Here is a 19,978-nt window from a genome sequence, read left to right on the forward strand (position 1 = left end):
CCAACAAAAGATGGAAGACTCGGCGTTAATACTACATTTCTCCTCTTAGTGCAGACCCTCAAACCTTAAATCTGGAAGGAATGAAACTATTAGACATTGAAGAAGTTGAGATTGGATGGCAGGACATGGTCTTCTGTTGGACTCTACGTGAGTAGGTTATACAGTACTGTGGTGGCATACTGTATAAAAGGGGTTAATTGTATGAGATGAAGAATGAATGGTCATTACATGTATGGCATGTTTTATTAATGACACACATGATAGTGCCGGCGTCATACTCGAGTTTGGAAAGAATATTCATCTATATAACCTGTTTGCCAAATGCTAATGAGATATGTAGACGGCAAGAATGGGGAGCGTATCATGTCAATGGCACCAACCATGCAGCCTCATATGCAAATGAGCTGCTAGGGAGATCATTCATTCGCATATAAGAGCAGACGCTATTAAAACGACTTGGTTTCTTTTCGGTCTCCTATTTGTTTCACATCTCGACAGCAGACAGACTGACAACTGGTTGACGGCGACCGATTAAAAAGACTTGCATTGTATTTACGGAAACGCGTTTCCTTCAAATATAAAACTTGATGACAATGAGACTTGATGACAAGCAGAATTGCTTCAGACCGCGAATCTGTGACTCGCTGATTCTCCCCGCTGTGACATAACCAAAAACGGATTTATGCGGCTCGAAAGAAAGCCTTCTGGAAACACAACAGACTGCTAATTAATGCAACGCGCGGAAACAATGCTGTCATCTGAAGCCGGTTTGATGACTTTTCAAATACGTCTAACGAAGAGGAATGAGTCAGAATTCTCACGGTGAGTAATATCACCCGCCAGAGACGAGGATGGGAAATCTGCTGGCCCCCGGCTGACTACAGTCCTCATCATCCAGATCTAAAAACGGAGTATTTAACGAAAGCTGTACTCAAACAATAGCCAAAGATCTTCAAGCTGCCCAACTTCGTATTAGATGATAAGGGTCATTGAGGACATCAAAGACCCAGAGACCTTTCCACCTCCCTCAACGATTAAACCATAAAGAGGGCAGGAAGATGGTGGGACCTGGAACATCTCGGTGGATTCTGGAACGAGAATGGTTTACGTCTGAGATGGGTCGATGAGTTGAGGGAGAGCTGGTTGTGGAGTGAGGGGCCACTATCCCTAGTGGTCTTTGTAAGGAACAGGGTGGTTGGATCTGTGATAACTGGGTTTGGGTCTAGATTTATTAAGGAAGGCCCTGGTCGATCGGTCTGAATTTGTGTTTTAATTCATCAAAACGTTGGTCTTGGGTCCAACTTGGGCAGAATGACAGTAATCCTCAGAATCTAGAACCTGAGATCAACATCAACCTGACTCATCGTCTTGGTGGAACCTCATGGTTTGGCTGCACAAAAATGTAGCCAACAAGAGACAACCCGGAATTGTCATGAAAAAAACAACAATAAAAGAGCAAAACAGAACGTGATAATGTATATTACACAGCCCCTCCAAGTCAACTCTAAATTATACCAATGAATGGTCTCAGGGAACCAGTATGAAGTGTCTACTCAAGGACCAACTGATTGAGGATTCTAATTAAGCACTGGCCATGACTGTCCTTAATGGAGAGAATGAATGTTGTTGCATGGGACCATCAATGAGTGGGTATCATGTGACTCCATGCCATAATGCCGTGATGGCAGCCGGCTAGGCTGTGGCATGAAGACAACACCATTGTGGAGGGTGTATGAGTTATGCATGGCACAGGGGACGGTGCTGTGAAGATGGCAGTGCTATGTCTGAATGACTAAGATGCCGTGCGAAGCATCTGGTCATTCGACCCAAGCACACAAGGTCCTGCGGAGATACCCTCAGGAATCTGCTCATCCGCGCCACGTGGCTGGACAGGGGGCTCAGCGATGTCGCTGCCGCCGGGATTATGATCTGCAAGACGGAAGGATAGCAGGAGGGCGTAAAACAAAAACCGCACCGGCAGAGTCTGTTTGGGTAACGGGACTTGGTGGAGACAATCAAAATATAGCAGACAGGGAAGACATTAAAAAAAATACAAACCGTTATAACATCTAGAAGACCAATACAGAACACATTCATGGCAGACTTTATTTTTTTAATTCATTGTATCCTAGCGACACAGGTTGAAGCACCTAGAACGAGGAACTTCTTTTTGTTTGGAACACTTTATAGACCTAAAACATCCACGGTACCCCCCTGTATTACGCCGCCAAATAAATCTCAATTTAAGACCTGAATTTTTCCTATGTTTTTTTTTTGTGTTCCCGTTGTTTGGTTTTCTCGCAGATACCACCAATAATAACGCAAAATTATTTATATTTTTTTAGAGGGTTAGAAACAGCCGACTCTTAGAAATATTTCTTACACATCCCCCCCTCCCAAATGCTTTTGGTTTTAGTGTTTAACCCCTTCATGACAAAGCCCGTACAGGTACAGGCTCACAACGATCTGAACCCAGGAGTTTATTAGAATTTCGTGGTAGCTCGTCCTTTGTTAACATTCGGGTCGGCGGCCGCACAGTAATAAGCAGCACCCCCCGCCCCCCCATTACCTGGGCTGTCGTCTGTCGGCACGTGGAACACAAAACTCCCCGCCGGATGCTCCGCGGCCCTTCTGTACCACAGCGGGAAATGGTCCATCGTAAAAATACTCTCCTTCTCTTCGTAATGGAGGAACTTCCTGAAACGGCAGATTTAGGCGGCATGTTTTAGCCGAGGACTCTAGATTGTACCAACCCAGATTGCAAGCTCTTCAGGAGAGAGTCTATCCTAGCCGTACATAACCATCTCTCTATGCATTATATTCCTACTACGCTGTGCTGTATCCTGTAGACAGGGTGAGGATGATGGGAGTTGGAGCTTAAGAACAGCTGGAGGGTTAAATGTCTGGCGATTTACACAGCAAAGTACAAATAACAAAAATCTATTCATCAAAAGGCAGAAAATACCAATTATTGAGATGGAATCCCATCGCTAAGGTCTCTTTCCCTATAATACGAAAACTTAAATTATGAAAAATGTTATATTTATAAGTAATTATTCTTATGGGATAAAGTGGAAAGTGTCCACAGACGACAAGGTGATGTACAAATATATATATATATATATATTTAAAAAAAAATAATTCATAATACGGGTTTATTTACGATAGAAAACAGTAAAATGCAGCATTTCAGAAAAGCCGCATCTGCTTTAACACTTGAAGAGCTTGGGTGACTGTTCTGTCTGCCACCGCTAGGTGGTGCAAGACCATGTCGTACAGCCGTGACTGTGTTCATTACACGCGTGTCCATTATATGCGTGTTCACAGTTCTTATTTATTTAACAGGCTCGGACTGGCCATCTAGGACATACGGGGGCTAATAGTCAAGTCATGTGTAGCAAAGCCTTCTCTGTGACAGAAGTACACGTGGAGACTCCAGTAAAAACATGGCTTCTCACACGCCCCACTCCCCAGCCATCTGCCCATTAAACAGTGGCGTTCCGCCGACATCAGCGGGATCGCCCAATGACATCAGCGGGATCGCCCAATGACATCAGCAGGACTTCCTGCCCGCTTACTTCCTGTCTGCAAAGGGGGGCTCCAGGTAGCCAGAGCATAAAGTTCCCAGGTATGGATATAAGGCAGTGGAAAAAAGGACACTGGTGGCAACTCGACGAGTGTCAGCGGCTGACCGCTATGGCACCCCACTTACTTGTTGGACAGCCGCTCCGGCCCCACAAACAGATTTGTCCTCATAAGTCCAGCCCGCGTTCCCAGAAACGCAACTTCTATCCCTTCGTCTTGGCTACGGGAGAACAACAGGGAGGAGAAGCCATTAAATCACAGTCCAGGACGCCTGGTTTCTACGTAACTCGCTAGAAGGAGCCGCATTCGCTGGCTACGTTACCCGGACATATTTAGGGCCAGCTGCGTCCAATAGGCTTCCAGTGGAGCAGTGACCACCGCGTCAAACAGGACCTCCTGAACCAGTTCTTCATCACCTGGGAATCAGAGGCAGATATCATATTACTCCATAGCTGTCATACAGACATACAAATAATTATCATCTGCATTAAATATCTCCCAAGTGTCCCTGTTTAAGAGGGCTAGTCCCTCCCTGGACCCCAGACCGTCCCTCTTTCCTCCCGAGTCCCCTTTTTTCTAGGAGCTCGGAACATTTGCTGGGTATGGGGGTATCGCAGGGTTCTACAGCCCTAAAAGCCCCAATAATGTGTATAGAATACTCGACTATTTGAGTATTTTGAGACATAGGAGCAGAAATCCAGCTATGGTGGTAACGGAGGCGCACGATAGTAGAGTTTGCAGCATAACTCACACTCCAAGTCGGGATCTTCTCCCATCAGAAACCGAGTGACGGCCTGCAGCTGGTTTAGCTTCCGGTGAGCAGGGTCTATATCAGTGATACAATATATCCTAGAGAATTAAAGTCGGTTAGTTGTAAGACTAGGATAAAAATCCTACGGTTAGAAGGCATACGCCCCCCCCCCAAAAAAAATACCAATTCAAAGCCCCCCGCCACCAGTTATAGAGAGCCATACACGCTTATTCTCACCATTCGTTGGCCAGGGTAAGATCTGGATGAAGAAGATCATGCAGCCCTACAAGACACAGAGAAGGGAATAGTGCGAGCGAAACACAAGGTAAGACTGCAGGATGGATTTATTAAAAGGTATTACATTGGGGGGGGGTCCTCCTTTCCCAATTTATTCCTACCTGTTGTACCCAAATCAAAAGATCGGTTGACCCCATATCTATGTCACTTATTATTTTACATCACTTATTGTACCTCTTTTTTGTTATACTGTAAACTGGGGGCTCTTCGAATGCCATGGCAACCGTACTGCCCCCTTCGGGACAATAAAAACAACCCCCCTCACACAAAAGCATCCCTCAGTTTTTTCGTGTATGGTCGCATGACGCTCACCTTCTTCCATGGACGTGTTCCCGATAAGAATATACTCTCCGTGTCCTCTCGACAACACAACCCCAAGACTGTAAGTGAATTATAGAGGCGATTAAAAAATAAAGAGCTAGATGGGCCAATTGGTCCTTTTCTGTCATCGCTATGACATCACAACTTTCTGAAACGACCCCAAGTTCTTGTGCATGATGACCTCAGGACATTGAGAGGACATTGTGAGGTCAGGTCCCCTCTTTGGATATAAAAGCATTTGATGGAAGAATCGTCAGTAGATACAGAGCTTTGATTTGGGGGGCTCTGGTGTTCTCTTTCCCTTTTGGGGTGTATGTAACCCCGATACGGATATATGATTAGAAGCATTCTGGGACACAGAGGAACATTGATCTCTATTTCTAGACCGTGGACCATTCGCTGGAGTTTTCACACCATAACTCCCCATTTATAGCTAGAAAGTACCTCTTATCGTACAATACATGCCGACCACGAGAAGCATGAATGGTCCAAAAGTTCTTTACCTGAATGGGGTGTCACTGATGTCCGTGTAGAAGTAATCGCTGGTCAGGAACAGGACGCGTTTCTGGATAAGGACAACATAAAACATTTAACCTCTTAATGACAAAGGGCTTAAAATGCATTGTTTTCAATGGGTTTAGGGACCGCCCAATGTCCTTAAGGGGTTAAAGCACTTGAGTTGGCGTTTATATATATTTGCGTATTCCTGGTTAAAACCGTGTGAGTAGTAGAAGTTTTGGGGCGCTACCCGCTGTATAGTTACCGCGCCAGAAATGATTTAAAGTGAACGTGACACGTAGACGCCACTCACCCCTTTATCGACCGGCACCTTCACCTCCATGGTCAGGGACCCCGTCTCACCGTTGATCATGGCGGTCCGAAGCTAAGTGCGGAACAGATAAACACGTTATCCCTGAAAGGTTCGGCCCTTTAAAAAAATAGAGATCTACTAAATGATCACAAAGCTGTGGCTCACAATCTCGTCCCGATCTTCCCACTCCACCTCGGAAAGGTCCACGCTGTTGTAATTCGGCTTCGGTCTGAGCTTTTTCCCTTCCTTGTACTAAAAAAAGAAACAGATATCGTAGAAAATGTGATATTTTAGAAACCCGATCTTCACGGACGTAAAAAGCCCACGCGGACCCCCGCATTTACTTACCAGGGGGCGAAGGTCAGGATGAGAAAGAATATACCCGTTATTGGTATTCAGGAAGGCATAGCCATGGACACCAAGCTGCGACGAAGATAAAATATCTCTAATTAGCGTTGGAAGGGATTCTCGGCACATTACGTTTCACACGAGATCAAAGAAGCAGACGGGCCGGCTGCGTTTTAACCGAAATCCTAATGCTCTCTTCCCACCATTTTTTCTTAATCACTAGTATCTGATTAAAAAAAAGTTTTCGAAAATATTGCACCGTTTTCTTTTTTTTTTAAGAAAATGTTGGCCGGCATGTTAGACGTCATTTCTTTTTACCTTATACCTAGGGGCCAGCTTTAGGAGTTCGCGCAGGGGCACATCCGATCCCACCACGCCTAAAAGGATCCCTTCTGATCTCTATAGGGGAAAAGAAGAAAAGTAAAAATGCTAATTCCATACCGTGGTGTTAAAGGGACAGTAAAGACATGCCTTAATTTTCTACCATGTGGCTAAAATGCCACCTTAAATCAATAGTCTCCTAAAAGTGGTCACCGTCAAGCCATGTGCTGCCAGAATGTAGTTTCATAGATCACTCCCATGTTCCAATGGCCCTTTATCACTCCCATCACTCCTGTGTCCCAATGGCCCTTTATCACTCCCATCACTCCTGTGTCCCAATGGCCCTTTATCACTCCCATCACTCCCATATTCCAATGGCCCTTTATCCCTCCCATCACTCCCATGTTCCAATGGCCCTTTATCACTCCCATCACTCCCATGTTCCAATGGCCCTTTATCACTCCCATCACTCCCATATTCCAATGGCCCTTTATCACTCCCATCACTCCTGTGTTCCAATGGCCCTTTATCACTCCCATCACTCCTGCGGTCCAATGGCCCTTTATCACTCCCATCACGCCTGAGTTCCAATGGCCCTTTATCACTCCCATCACTCCTGCGGTCCAATGGCCCTTTATCACTCCCATCACTCCTGAGTTCCAATGGCCCTTTATCACTCCCATCACTCCTGTGTTCCAATGGCCCTTTATAACTCCCATCACTCCTGTGTCCCAATGGCCCTTTATCACTCCCATCACTCCCATGTTCCAATGGCCCTTTATCACTCCCATCACTCCTGTGTTCCAATGGCCCAATGGAAACCCACCCAACACTTGACGCGCCCCCTTTAGGAATTCCATGTTGTTATCATTTATTTTAAATACCCAAACCCCGCATCTTCTCTCTCTCTCTCGTGTTTCGCTGCGTCTATTGCTTACCGTCTCGTTTTTCTTGCTGAATACAGGCATGGCCACCGTGGTCATCAGCAGAAGGCTCTGAGCTTGGGATGCGAAGAGCTGAAGATACAGAACATTTGTTAGTAACGGGCGATGTGGACTCTATTCCTACACTCCAGAGAAGCCTTGGGGACTGTTTGTGAAATCTGTCCTGGTAAAGCGGTGCTTGGTGACCCACTGAAAATAATCCTTCTAAATAATAAAATCAAATATCCAACACATTAAATGTTATGAAGCTTATCGACATTCAGGTAGGGCATAAAAATACTGATCGCTGCTTTTCTACCACGGCAACGGCAACGGCACCACAAAGTGCGGCTTACACAAAGTGACACTTACACACACTTCAGAGACTAATCACACTACCACCACAGCAACACAAGATACACAGGCAGATCACAACACCCAGAGGACAGGTTACCTCGTCGGATTGGGGCAGCTGGTGACCATGAAGACACGGATAGGGTAGAACAGGGTGAGAAAACAGGGCGTTATAATGAGAAATGAACAGGGAGGCAGATAACGCTGCTTCAGACGGAAACCTGGAACCCGCAAGACCCCAGAAATCTCTGAGGGGGCTATACAGATGAGCTGCGAGCCTGGGTAACGAGTGAGGGTTCAGACAAATGAGTGTGGGCCACGTAGCGGGACTCGGGTCAACGTTGCGTATCGAGTGACACCTTACAATGATATAACGACAGGGGCCACTGACAAAAGCGCCCCGTCCTCGGTCACTCACCGCGCTGTCCATATAGGCCTCTGTCCAGATAATATCGTGGTCGTGGTTGATTACCATCGGCCGGCTCAGCACGTGAAGGTACTCCATGACGTTCTCCTGGACGTCGGCCAGAGTGGAGATCTGAGTGTAGTAGCCTGGAGAGGGAGCACAGGTACACACTGGAGGGCAATCGCGATGGCCGAGCCTAGCAAGCGGGCTCCTAGTATTATTATCACAATACCCCAAAGATTTTTTCTGGCTGTGACATTATCTACAAAAGACCAGAGCCCACATATTTTATCTGACTGCTGGAAAAATAAGAACTGAAGTGTAAAGCTGAGCGCAAGAACATCAATTCTGGGCCGTTGGGCTCGGCAACTCCATTAATCCAGAACATAACTGGGTAGCGTATGTTCTGTCTGAATAAACTCAATCAAACCATAAAAAAGGAGGCCTTCAAGTTGAATAGAATGACCTTCAAGGTCACAGGTAGCATTAAAGACAACCAAGGAGTTAATGGATCCAACATTTTCAGTACGATACCTTTATTGCTGCAGGCGATCCACTTCACGTTCTCCGCGAACGTCACCTCTCTGCCTATGAGATACGTGAACATCCGTACCTGAAAGAATGAAAAAAAGATTCATGGAACGAGCTATGAAGGACTTCGTAAACTGCCCCTTTTTGGTTCCTTTTCTAGGTCACAGCATTGAAATTCCTTCCAGTTTTTATTCATGAAATTAATGGATTCGTTAGGAGCCAAAGACTAAATCGGCCACGGAATCCATCTGTCCATATAGCCCGGGGGGGGGGAAGACATTGATGGATGAGCCTGTGTGTCTCAAAAGAGGACAACCAATGCCACCTGGTTAGTTAGCCTAGTATGTTACGTGTAGATATATGGGATACGTGCGGATACATGTGGTCAGGTGGACATATATTTGGATGGCGTTCCTCCCGCACGTAGTCAGATATATAACAGCACAGACTAAGCTTCAAATATTCAGTTCAGTGACCGTTGCTTGTTCTGCTGGGCTCCAGTTGGTTGGGACCACTAAGCGCCATCATAGACTCCAACCGAAGACCATTTATGAAATTGTAACAATGTAATTAATAAAAACATAACAACGGTTGAAGGAGAACACTCCGACACACAGTAGCTTATCCCAGCGCGGTCAGATAATGGTCAGGTAGATTTGGTGGAGGGTTTGGTGGTGGGGTCTCACAGGCGGTGGTCATAATAATTCCGATAGGAACCGGGTGTACAGAGACAGGTTTTACGAGGGGCACCGCAGAACCTACTTTTCTATCCGGCCAGTTGTACTTCTCAAACACCGGCTCGTAATCTTCCACCGCGCCGTCCGTTATCAGCATGATGGCCTGGTTACAAAGCCCACCCTGACCTGCTTCACGGAACTGAGGAGACAGAACGTCCAAAGATCAAAGCCGAGAACATCCGTACGTCTTATCACGGCAGATATTTTAACACGCGTGCTTTAGACAGGGGATCATGGGAGTTGTGGTTCAACGACCCCGTGCCGAGCCACCAACTGACCCGTATGTTTTAGTTTCGTACCTCTTTTAGGATTTTGAAGGCTTCGATGAGAGCTTTATTAACGGTTCCGACACCTTTTGCCTGCAACTCGTCCACTAACTGTTTGAAGTGCTGGAATAGAGAAGCGGCAGGGACGTTTTCAGACGGGAGACGGTGAAGGACAAGGATGGTGGGGAGTCGGGGGGGGGGAAATAGCCAAAGGCTCCAATGGAGAACTGTTGACTGGGACCATTGTTGGTCACACGTTCAAGATGTCACTGAAGAACTTATGATGCACCAGAGAAGGGGTTTGGGTTTCGACTTACCTCTCGGTTATCCCTGTCCGCTTGTACGAGGATCCCTTTGAAACACGGCTCGATGTAATGGACATAATCATTGTACTGGGATAAAAACACATAAGGCATATTAAATCATTTGTGTAAGATAGAGATGTTTATTACATTGCTGGGTAACTTAAAGTAGAAAGAATATAAACATTTATCCTCATAAAAAAAATATATATTTGGTGACCTAGCATCCCAGTGAAAAAGAGCACATTTGCACCAAGTAATTAAAACTGACCACTAGGTGGCGCTCAAGAACAAATTAACTTCATGGATTTACAGTATATCTGTTTTTAAGTTTATTACATTTATTTTTATATTAAAAATGTGTATTGTTAACTTATTGTTAGATTTTTTTTTATATATTGAACAGTTACATTTCAATAGAAATCTATTTCCAAAGAATCCGTGGTATGAATTAACATTCAGAGTGGATAAAAAATAAATGTAAAATATATATATTAACCCCTTCATGACAAAGCCCGTACAAGACAACCCATTGTCTTTAAGGGGTTAAAAACAAATATTAAATCATTTTATTAAAATCAATGTCCCTATTTGTTGTTTTTTTTGTTTTTTAATAAAAATACAGTTATGCTGAAGGAGCATTATGGGAGATGCAGTCCTGCAACAGCTGGAGGGCCACAGCTTGGAGACCCCCTGATCCAGCCGAACAGCTTTTTACTGTCAGTCTGGGTAGAAGACGCCAAACGAGAAGCTTCATTTCACGGCTCAGACCGCGCGCTCGTGTCTTCAGAGAGAACACGGTGGTTAACAGCAGAAAGAATGTTTAAATAAATAATTCATAGAGCTGAAGATTCCGCTCGAAACCTTTAATCACTGAATTCACTGCTTTTAACATAAAGAAACATTAAAACTGTTTACAGAACGTTTGTCAATCAGTAGCTTAAAGAATCTGAGAGAAGCTGAGATCTGAGTCCGTTTCCCCATCAACCTCAATTTGTACTTCATGCCACTCATTTCACCCCGTGCCCCCCCACTCACTTCACCCCGTGCCTCTCCCCCACTCACTTCACCCCGTGCCTCCCCCTACTCATTTCAACCCGTGCCTCTCCCCTCACCCATTTCACCCCATGCCTCCCCCTCCCCCCACTCATTTCACCCCATGCCTCCCCCTCCCCCCACTCATTTCACCCCATGCCTCTCCCCTCCCCCCACTCATTTCACCCCATGCCTCCCCTACTCATTTCAACCCGTGCCTCTCCCCTCCCCACTCATTTCACCCCATGCCTCTCCCCTCCCCCCGCTCATTTCACCCCATGCCTCTCCCCTCCCCCCACTCATTTCACCCCATGCCTCCCCTACTCATTTCAACCCGTGCCTCTCCCCTCCCCACTCATTTCACCCCATGCCTCTCCCCTCCCCAACTCATTTCACCCCATGCCTCTCCCCTCCCCCCACTCATTTCACCCCATGCCTCCCCTACTCATTTCACCCCGTGCCTCTCCCCACTAATTTCATTTCACCCCGTGCCTCTCCCTGTTAATTTAATTCCATGCTTTCCCCTGTATCTAACCAATCTCCGTTGCTGTATTCCTCTCCCTTCTCCTCTCCCTGCTCTAACAAAAGCTGCCTGATCCAATCAACAACAATCAGCAGCTTAATAATAGGGGGAATACCTTCATGGGGAGGAATAATCATGCAGAACCTGAACGTCACAAGCCCCAAACACAATATTTATATAGAGGGAATAATTATTTTGTCTGTTCACTTGGCAGAGATTTGTTTAGCATAATGTGTAGATCGAGTGCTACCTCCAGCATCACGAGACTGGTCTACGTTAAGGTCAAACCAGTCTATTTAGGATGATCCCACCCTTTTGATCCATACTCGCCTGCTGCATGATGGGACCGGCATAATGACCCAGACTTACCGCGATGATGTTCACAAAGTCATTCTCCCCCAGTGTGTCCAACAGAGTGCTGATGGTATGCTTGGCGATGGTCATCCTTAACCCTTTCATGCTACCGCTGATGTCAACCACTATTACTATATCCTTCGGGGAAGTGGCTGCTTGGATGTACCTTCAACAGAAAAGAACAGATAAAAATGTTATAAACAGAGATGGCAACAGCCAGAGCTGAGACCACAAAGACAAGGAAACATTGTTTATTTATTTTATTATTTTATACCCATATTAAAAATAAATATTATATTCATATTATACTAATAAATTAAATCATTAAATAGCGGCAAGGAAGGGGTCATAGCTTTTTTTTTTTATTATTAGATGAAAGCTGGAAAAAAAACATGATATTATGGTCTGGCTCAAAAGGATCGTGGGAGACAATCAATACTGCCAGTTTCCGATTTTTTTAAATAATAGAAGCAAACCTGTAAAGAATAATCAACAGGAGAAATATTTTAAATACAGATCCCTCGAAAGGAGCAATTTAAGAGGAGACGTGAATTCTTCAGGGTCTAACACCAGGAGGGCATAGTTTTTACCCACACAGATCTCAGGGCGCAAATTACGTCAATGAAAACTAAACTTGTAATGTATAAAATACCTAAATTCTCAAAATATTATATATTTATATATATGACGTTTCCCAATATTAAGATTTGTTTTTTCTTTTTTTATTTTAATGGCATTGTGAATAACCCTTGGAATAGCATTCAGGCTCTGAGAATATCATGCAATTAATTCTGCAAGTTTTTGTCTTGCAAACAAAAAAAAAAATGTAAGATTTATTATTGTGGAAAATACATCTGCATCATCAGCAGCAGCAGCACGCCTGATAAATAAATACTTCTGGGGCCAAAAATATACAACTATTTATAAACAAAGCTCCATTTTTTTTTATCCAAGAAACCCAAGAAACAGTAAAAAAAATAGACAAGATATATTTTACCAAAAGTTAAAGACTTTTGTGGGGCAACAAGCGAGTGACACATCTGGGAAAAGGTGTAAAAGGGGCAAGGAAAAGAGAAATGGGTAGGGAAAGATAGAGCTAAATAAATGGACAAATGAATGGGTAGATGAATGAGAGAGAAGAGGGGAGGTAACAGAGAGGCATGGAGTCAAATGAATGAGGAGAGGCATAGAGTCTAATGAATGAGGAGAGGCATAGAGTGAAACGAATGAGGCATGGAGTGAAATGAATGGGAAGGAACATGGAGTAAAAAAAATAATGGGGAGAGTGATAGCGAGGAATGAAAGGGGTAAGTGAAGGAGTGAAATGAATGGGGAGAGGCAAGGAGTGAAATAAATGACAAAGTTCATTAAGTAAAGTTAATGTGGAAATACAGGGAAATGGACAGCAAGTGTTACAAATAAATGGACGAGGGAAGGTTGGGGAATTAAATTGGGAGAGACCCAAATAACCAAACAGGAAACACAGAATGTTCCATATGAAGGGGTACAAATAAATAAATGGATAAATGTAGAATAAACATATTTTAAATGGGGGAGACACCGAGAAATGAATGGGGAACACAAATAAAATTAATATAATGAGGAGAGAAATAAATGGGGACACTGGAGAGAAAGGAGATATAATATATAATAATACTCACCAGCCCCGGTTCCTGCAGTCAAACGAGATCACTCCATTTTCATCCGGGACCCATTTAATACCTGAACGAGATAAGACTTTTAATGCACACCTTCTAATTCTGAGTAGAGGGGAAAGTAACAGGTGCTCTGCATTCAACGCAGTCCAAGTATACACACAGGCACTATTACCATCTAGCTAAAACTGCGCAAGCTCCAAGATACCATTATAGACTACCGCCAAGCTACAGACATCTAGAAAAATCTGATACCACCTCATACAGATCCTATAGGGACTTACCAGCACTTACCTGGATAAAGCCTGAAGAAGCCAGTGGAGCTGCCAAAGTACTGCCAGGTGAGAGTCGGGTCCCGTCGGAAATTGTCCACAAAAATAGGGTTTAGTGCTTCAGACATGTAAACGCCGTTCAGAATATCTGGGTCTATGGAGTAAGATATTAACGCTTACAGTGACATTTCTTTGACCTAATGCAGAAGCTCTTTTTTGTAGAGAATAATGCATAAAAGTTAAAAGTGTCTAAAAGAACGACATGAGAAAGTACAAGAAAAAGCTCTGTCAAGAGCCCTTTGTCATAGCCCTCTGTCAGGAGAATTTCATCATGGACCTCAGTCAAGAGGACTCCATCATGGACCTCAGTCAAGATAACTTTATCAGGGACCTCTGTCAAGAGATCTTCATCATAAGCCTCCGTCAAAAGGCCTTCATCATAAACCTTTGTCAAGAGGTCTTCATCATGGACCTCTGTCAATAGGCAGAGAGCCTCACCTTTATTATAGACATTGGTGGGAAGCTGGATGTTGCTGAGAGTTGTGTTCACCATCAGATTATTAAAATGCTCATTGGTCTCCAGAATGAATTCATTTCCGAGCTCCAGATAATTATTATTTTCGTCCTTCTCGTTTATTCTCACGGAATTGTAGTATTCAAACTGCAAAAAAAAACAAAACATACATCATACACTGCAAACAGACAGAGACGTAATAATTCACAAAAATATAACATTTAACAAACAGTTAACGCAAGTCTAGTATTCAGTACTGAACAGCGGCATATTTGTTATAATGTATCACGGATGACCCTTAAATAATTGGAGTAATAATTGAAAAAGTCCATTAACTCGTTGATTTAAACACGATGTAGGGACTCGGGTGTTGAGCAAGCACTCACCTCTAAGGAAGCATTAAATTCATGATCTAAATCGGCTTCTTCTGCAGCCTCGACCAGCCTCTGGACAGGGGTGGGGGGGGGAAAAGAAGCGCGGAGGTTATAGGGGCAGATAAGAGATGGACGGCTTAAGAACATTACTTGTAACAAAGACACAGGACTCTTACACCGTCCAGGAGCCTTACCTGTACGGCCTCGACCTTCCTCCTCAGCATGCTCTCCATTTCCTCAGAGAACTTCCGGACTAATTCCAGACCGTCAACCTCCTCGATACGAAGCGTGGGCTCCACATCTTTATACTTCTGTGAAAGGGAGAACAGACGACACGTTCCTCAGCTCAAAAACGTTCTGGAGCCACCTACAAGCCTTCAGCCATCCTCTCACATACTTCTAAAACATTTTTTAGCTGATATAAAGAATGATCCAACATGGAGTAAGACTCAAGTTTCCCATCCTGGACTCACGCCGTCATAGATGCCAGCAGAAGCGCCTAAGAAGCAGTCAGATGACTTCATAAAACGATGTTAATAGAAGATTCTATAGAGTCGTATCATATCTCCTAACATTCCAAATGGTCAAAAAGGGCTGTTGTTTAGGGGGTGTGGTTAGAGGTGTGCCCAATTAAATTTAGGAACCTATCTGCTCCTTCTATATACGTTATTGCAGCTTTTAGGGCATTGTTATCAAATAAATATTTTTTTTTGCTGAAGATGGTAGTCTTTTTATGATTCACTGCGAACATGCGCCAAGGAATTAATTCTGGGGCAAAGTTTGAATTGCGTTCTTATCATTATATCTACCAATGTAGTCTTCCTGCTGATTGGAACCCATCACTGGTTGCCATGGTGACAGGACAACATTTCAAACTTCGCACTAGAATCACTTGTTATCTATTATCCTACAGGTCATATTGCAGTGGTGTTTTTCCACATAACTGCCCCCCCCATATAATAATATACTTTAGGATGTAATTTTGGCATATTATGTCTGGCATGTATCTGTAACCCTGCAATATGGTTATATAATAATAACGATACTAATAATAATAATAACAACAACAACAACAATAAAATGTAATAGCGCGATAATATATTATTTTACATTATTATATAATAAAATATAATGATCTCATATAATATTATATTTTATATTACTATATAATAACATTAATATATTAGTTTACATTATATCACATAATAATCTAATATTACACATTAATGATATATTTTATATTGTTTACATAACTTAAATATATAATGATATAATAACAATGTCATAATATATTATTATATATTATTATATAATAACACAATCATATATATTATATATATATAAAACATTAATATATAATGATATAACACAATGCATTGTTAAATATATTATATAATACAATAGTATATAATGGTATAATATATTAACATCATTCTATATATATATTATATATTAAATAACGCAGTAATAATGTATCTTAATATTTTACGTGTAGCAGGCTTTAGGAGATCCGAAATAAATCCCATCAGTACGTTTACAACAAAAATCCAATTAAAACACTTAGTCATGATATTTTGTTTTTCTTTTTTGCCATGGCCGTTGACGTGACATTTCATTAGCGAAGAACGCAGGAAGAGAACGTTATCAAATCGGATACAGTAATTAGAGCAATTAGCACACACACAAAAAAAAAATGATAATGCGTATCTGCCATGGGCACACAGGAGAGCAGAGCTCTGCGGCGTGATACATTATTAGTTAGGGCTCGATCCAGTTCGGGAGACGCGGCTCTGGTTTATTCAATGGAAGAGTGGAGGATTATGGGAAATCATTTGGCAGACGGCGCACATCGGAAATTTACTCATGCCCGATTATATCTGCTTTGGCGATGGCGTATTAAATCCCCATCAGAAACAGGCATAGCAAAGCAGATCACCCCGCCGGTCCCCCGGGAACCATACAGCGCGGGGTTAAATGAAGGGCAAAATTAACTCATTAATATCTCACAGGGATATTATTTTTATTACTGTATTTTATTTATATAGATGCCAACAATTCCCGCAGCGCTTCTTACAGTCCCTCCATTCAAAGGGTCTGACGAAACTAGAACTGACAAAGTCCAACGGAAACCTTAGCACTGAATGGGTTAACACAGCATGACCCCTATAGGCATTTACCATGTGCTGAAGTATATCTAATCAATCACACTGATTAACGACTGGTTTGCTCTTTTTTCAGCAGTTATTCTTACCTGTATACTATATATAGTATAGTGTAATATAGTATAGTTCACAGAAAGTAGAATAATGGCGCGTTAACCCTTGCACTATGCATCATTTTTTATTTACAGCCTATTATATAGATTTTTCTTCCGCACAGATAACCTGTAGTTCTATTGCTAACAGGTATCATAAGGATACAGCATGTTTAGGGTTAATACACACACACATCCATATATATATATATATATATATATATATTTATAAATAATATATACACACACACACACCCAGGAACTCTCAGGGTTTTGCCCCAGTCTCAAGGTCTGAGGGCCACACAGCCTGAACCTGACTCTATCCTTCTGTGATCACATAAAAGACCCCCCAATAATCCCTCAAAACGAGAATCAGAGAAACCTGAGAAATGAAAATTTTGTGCCATTTTTCAAAAATATTTTTAGCTGTTTTTAACTTTTTGCTTGTAAATCACTCAAAACGAGGACCGAAGCCCAAAAGCTTTTTATGTTTTAACCTCATTTGCCGATTATCCAGCCGGCCGGTAATCTTTCTGATGGTCCATGTGGATCCGTAACGGTGGGGTTTTTTTTTTTCCTGCACGTGCCTCTCGGTCTAATCCGGGGCCGGGCTAGTCTTAATCTTGCATGGCTAGCTGTCCTCGCCGGGGTCATGTGACCCATTTAATACACCGACACATGGCAAGCACCATCTGACGAATGTGGGGCATGTCTATTCCCTGCGCGGAGTAAGAATGCACAGCAACAGCCCTTCACGAAGACCGCCTTTAACCCTTTCAGACCCGGACGGGGGGTAAAAGTCACTTTCATTAAAAATAACGATGGGGTATCGTGCAGGGAATCCGCACCATGCGCTGGGGGGGTATACAACATCCTCGGGCATATAGCGGATATTCCGCTTTGATCCCTTATGACTTTTGCCCGAGATCAGCTGATTTACGACCAGGTTGTGCCGAGTTTATCCAATTATCATCCTAAGCCCTCAACGCGCATGTTGCCGTCTATCGCCCAGCCTGCGCCGATACACTCTTACCTTCTGCAACAGGAGAGACCCCGAATATTTAGCCACCATGGAGTACGTTTCACCGCCGAACGTATCAGCCCATCCTTTAACCCTGAAAACAGAAAGAAAAAGGAGTTAAAGCAGATTACCGGAAAAACAAAAAACGCCAGAAATTTCAATTGAATGCCAATCATTGAAAAATCGTACCAAAAAAATATATTTTGCCGTGATTAGAACATTAGGAGTATTGTGGTGCTTAGGATAGGATGAATAAAAATAATATTAACTGTTTTACTTTACTGAGAGGATGGTAGATAAAGGGAACAGCCTCCCAGCAGAAGTGGTAGAGGGTAATACAGTGAGGGGATTAAACATGCATGGGATAGACATACAGCTCCTGAATCTAAGACGAGACCAACGATTGATTAAGGTTTGAGTCTTTACAGCAGGAGAAACGGGTGGACTAGACGGGGGCCGAATGGGGCCGATCTGCCGGCAGATTCTATGTTTCTGGATTTCTCTCTTCCTGAATGTTTATGATGATTTTTTTTCCCATCTTCAATGAAATCGGCCGTTCTATAAAGAGATCCTCGCGGGGGGCGGGGGGGGCTGCCGTCTAATTCAGGTGCACCTGGCAGCTGCCTCGCCGGTAAACACATAAATCTTCCCGCTCCGCACGCTCGCTCCGTGCTTTGCTTCTCCCGCATCGCCCTCGTCACCGGCTCGCGAAGGGTGCATGAGCCACAGCCATGATCTATTATCATTATTAGTTATTGATCTATATAGCGCCCCCATATTCCGCAGTGCTGTACAACGCGTAAACAGGACATAATCAGTCGGCTGGCTGCCCCGGGAGCAGTTGTCCACAGGGCCGCTCCAAAACTCTTAAAGAGACGCTCCCACTAGGACCTGTTATGTGATCACTGGGGTGAAAAAAGCCCCCGGGGAGGCAGAGGGGTGAGTGGAGTGAGAGGGTAAGGGAGTTAGCGTTTGTTTACTGCTTAGAACTAAAGGGTTAATGACCAAATCCAATCAACAGTGTTATTATTATTGATTGTTTGTTATCTAGCACCATCATATTTTGCAGCGCTGTACAATGGGTGAATGGGAAGCTTCTTCGGGTCACGTATAAACCAAGATCTTAGCACCCCGGCTGGCATATCACAGTTAAAATCGCTGCTTGAATACAGGTGAGCGTTGCTCCTGACATAAAAGCAGCCAGCACGCCTGGGAACTCTACTGGTTTGGCTCAGGAGTCTCCAGGTGAGGAGCTGCTTCCCCGGGTCTCCGAGTCCTGTTTCACAGGGCAGTGTATGGCCACACCCCTTCCCCTCCCTCAGCCTTGCCCACCTCAGACTTCCTGAAGTTAGCCCCACCCCTTACACAACCAGCCCCGCCCCCTCAGCCTAAACTGGGATGTTCCGTCAATCAGCTAACACGGCACGTTACATTAATTACTATCTTTTTTTCTGCCTATACGTGAAGGAAAGGGTTAACTACAAGAAAGGGCCGCTTGGGGGCCACCGGCAAAGTCGTTCCCTGCACAGGCGCAAGTCTGACGGGCCCTAATGTCGTGTTCTGCTTAGGGCCACAGAATATCAACCCTTCTGTATATTGATTGTCATCAATAGGAAATTAAACACACAGATACTTTCAACTGCTTCACAAGAATAGGGTAGTAGATAGGTGGAACAGCCTCCTGGCAGAGGTGGTAGAGGGTAATACAGTGAGGGGGTTGAACCATGCATTGGATAGGCGTACGGCTCTATACGATATCCGCGCATGTACATGCTGGCATAGCCGGCAGTGCCTTCCTCCCCCAAGATGCCTCATCACCATCTCTCCCTGTCACCCCCTCCCCGCTCGGAGGATTCGCAGGATGTAGGCAGTAAACAGCCGGTTCTGTTCCCTGAGCTGCCAAATTCTGTTTTTTTTTTTCCCTCGGATACATATAAAAAAAACTCTGGAAAAACAAGTTTTATGGAATAACACAGGAGGGGGGGGCGGCTCCAACACTGTAACCGGGGGGGGCAATTAAAAA

General features: G+C 43.8%; 1 protein-coding gene across 1 annotated transcript in view; it reads right to left on the reverse strand.

Annotated features, from left to right (window-relative positions):
- The window catches only part of CACNA2D4 (calcium voltage-gated channel auxiliary subunit alpha2delta 4), a 57,003-nt gene that overhangs the window by 35,223 nt on the left and 1,802 nt on the right, over positions 1-19,978 (reverse strand). The window contains exons 2-25 of the mRNA XM_053464369.1: positions 17,968-18,049; positions 14,875-14,991; positions 14,693-14,752; positions 14,291-14,453; positions 13,815-13,946; positions 13,527-13,587; positions 11,881-12,031; positions 9,969-10,043; positions 9,685-9,774; positions 9,411-9,524; positions 8,652-8,730; positions 8,130-8,263; positions 7,373-7,450; positions 6,432-6,512; positions 6,114-6,188; positions 5,931-6,017; positions 5,766-5,837; positions 5,458-5,519; positions 4,946-5,013; positions 4,574-4,619; positions 4,337-4,434; positions 3,908-4,001; positions 3,713-3,805; positions 2,570-2,697 (exon numbers count right to left, since the gene is read on the reverse strand). Of these exons, the coding sequence (XP_053320344.1) occupies positions 2,570-2,697; positions 3,713-3,805; positions 3,908-4,001; positions 4,337-4,434; positions 4,574-4,619; positions 4,946-5,013; positions 5,458-5,519; positions 5,766-5,837; positions 5,931-6,017; positions 6,114-6,188; positions 6,432-6,512; positions 7,373-7,450; positions 8,130-8,263; positions 8,652-8,730; positions 9,411-9,524; positions 9,685-9,774; positions 9,969-10,043; positions 11,881-12,031; positions 13,527-13,587; positions 13,815-13,946; positions 14,291-14,453; positions 14,693-14,752; positions 14,875-14,991; positions 17,968-18,049 (2,240 nt within the window). The remainder of the gene's footprint in view (positions 1-2,569; positions 2,698-3,712; positions 3,806-3,907; positions 4,002-4,336; positions 4,435-4,573; positions 4,620-4,945; positions 5,014-5,457; positions 5,520-5,765; positions 5,838-5,930; positions 6,018-6,113; positions 6,189-6,431; positions 6,513-7,372; positions 7,451-8,129; positions 8,264-8,651; positions 8,731-9,410; positions 9,525-9,684; positions 9,775-9,968; positions 10,044-11,880; positions 12,032-13,526; positions 13,588-13,814; positions 13,947-14,290; positions 14,454-14,692; positions 14,753-14,874; positions 14,992-17,967; positions 18,050-19,978) is intronic.

The sequence above is a fragment of the Spea bombifrons genome, chromosome 4 (assembly GCF_027358695.1).
Source record: "Spea bombifrons isolate aSpeBom1 chromosome 4, aSpeBom1.2.pri, whole genome shotgun sequence".
NCBI lineage: Eukaryota > Metazoa > Chordata > Amphibia > Anura > Pelobatidae > Spea > Spea bombifrons.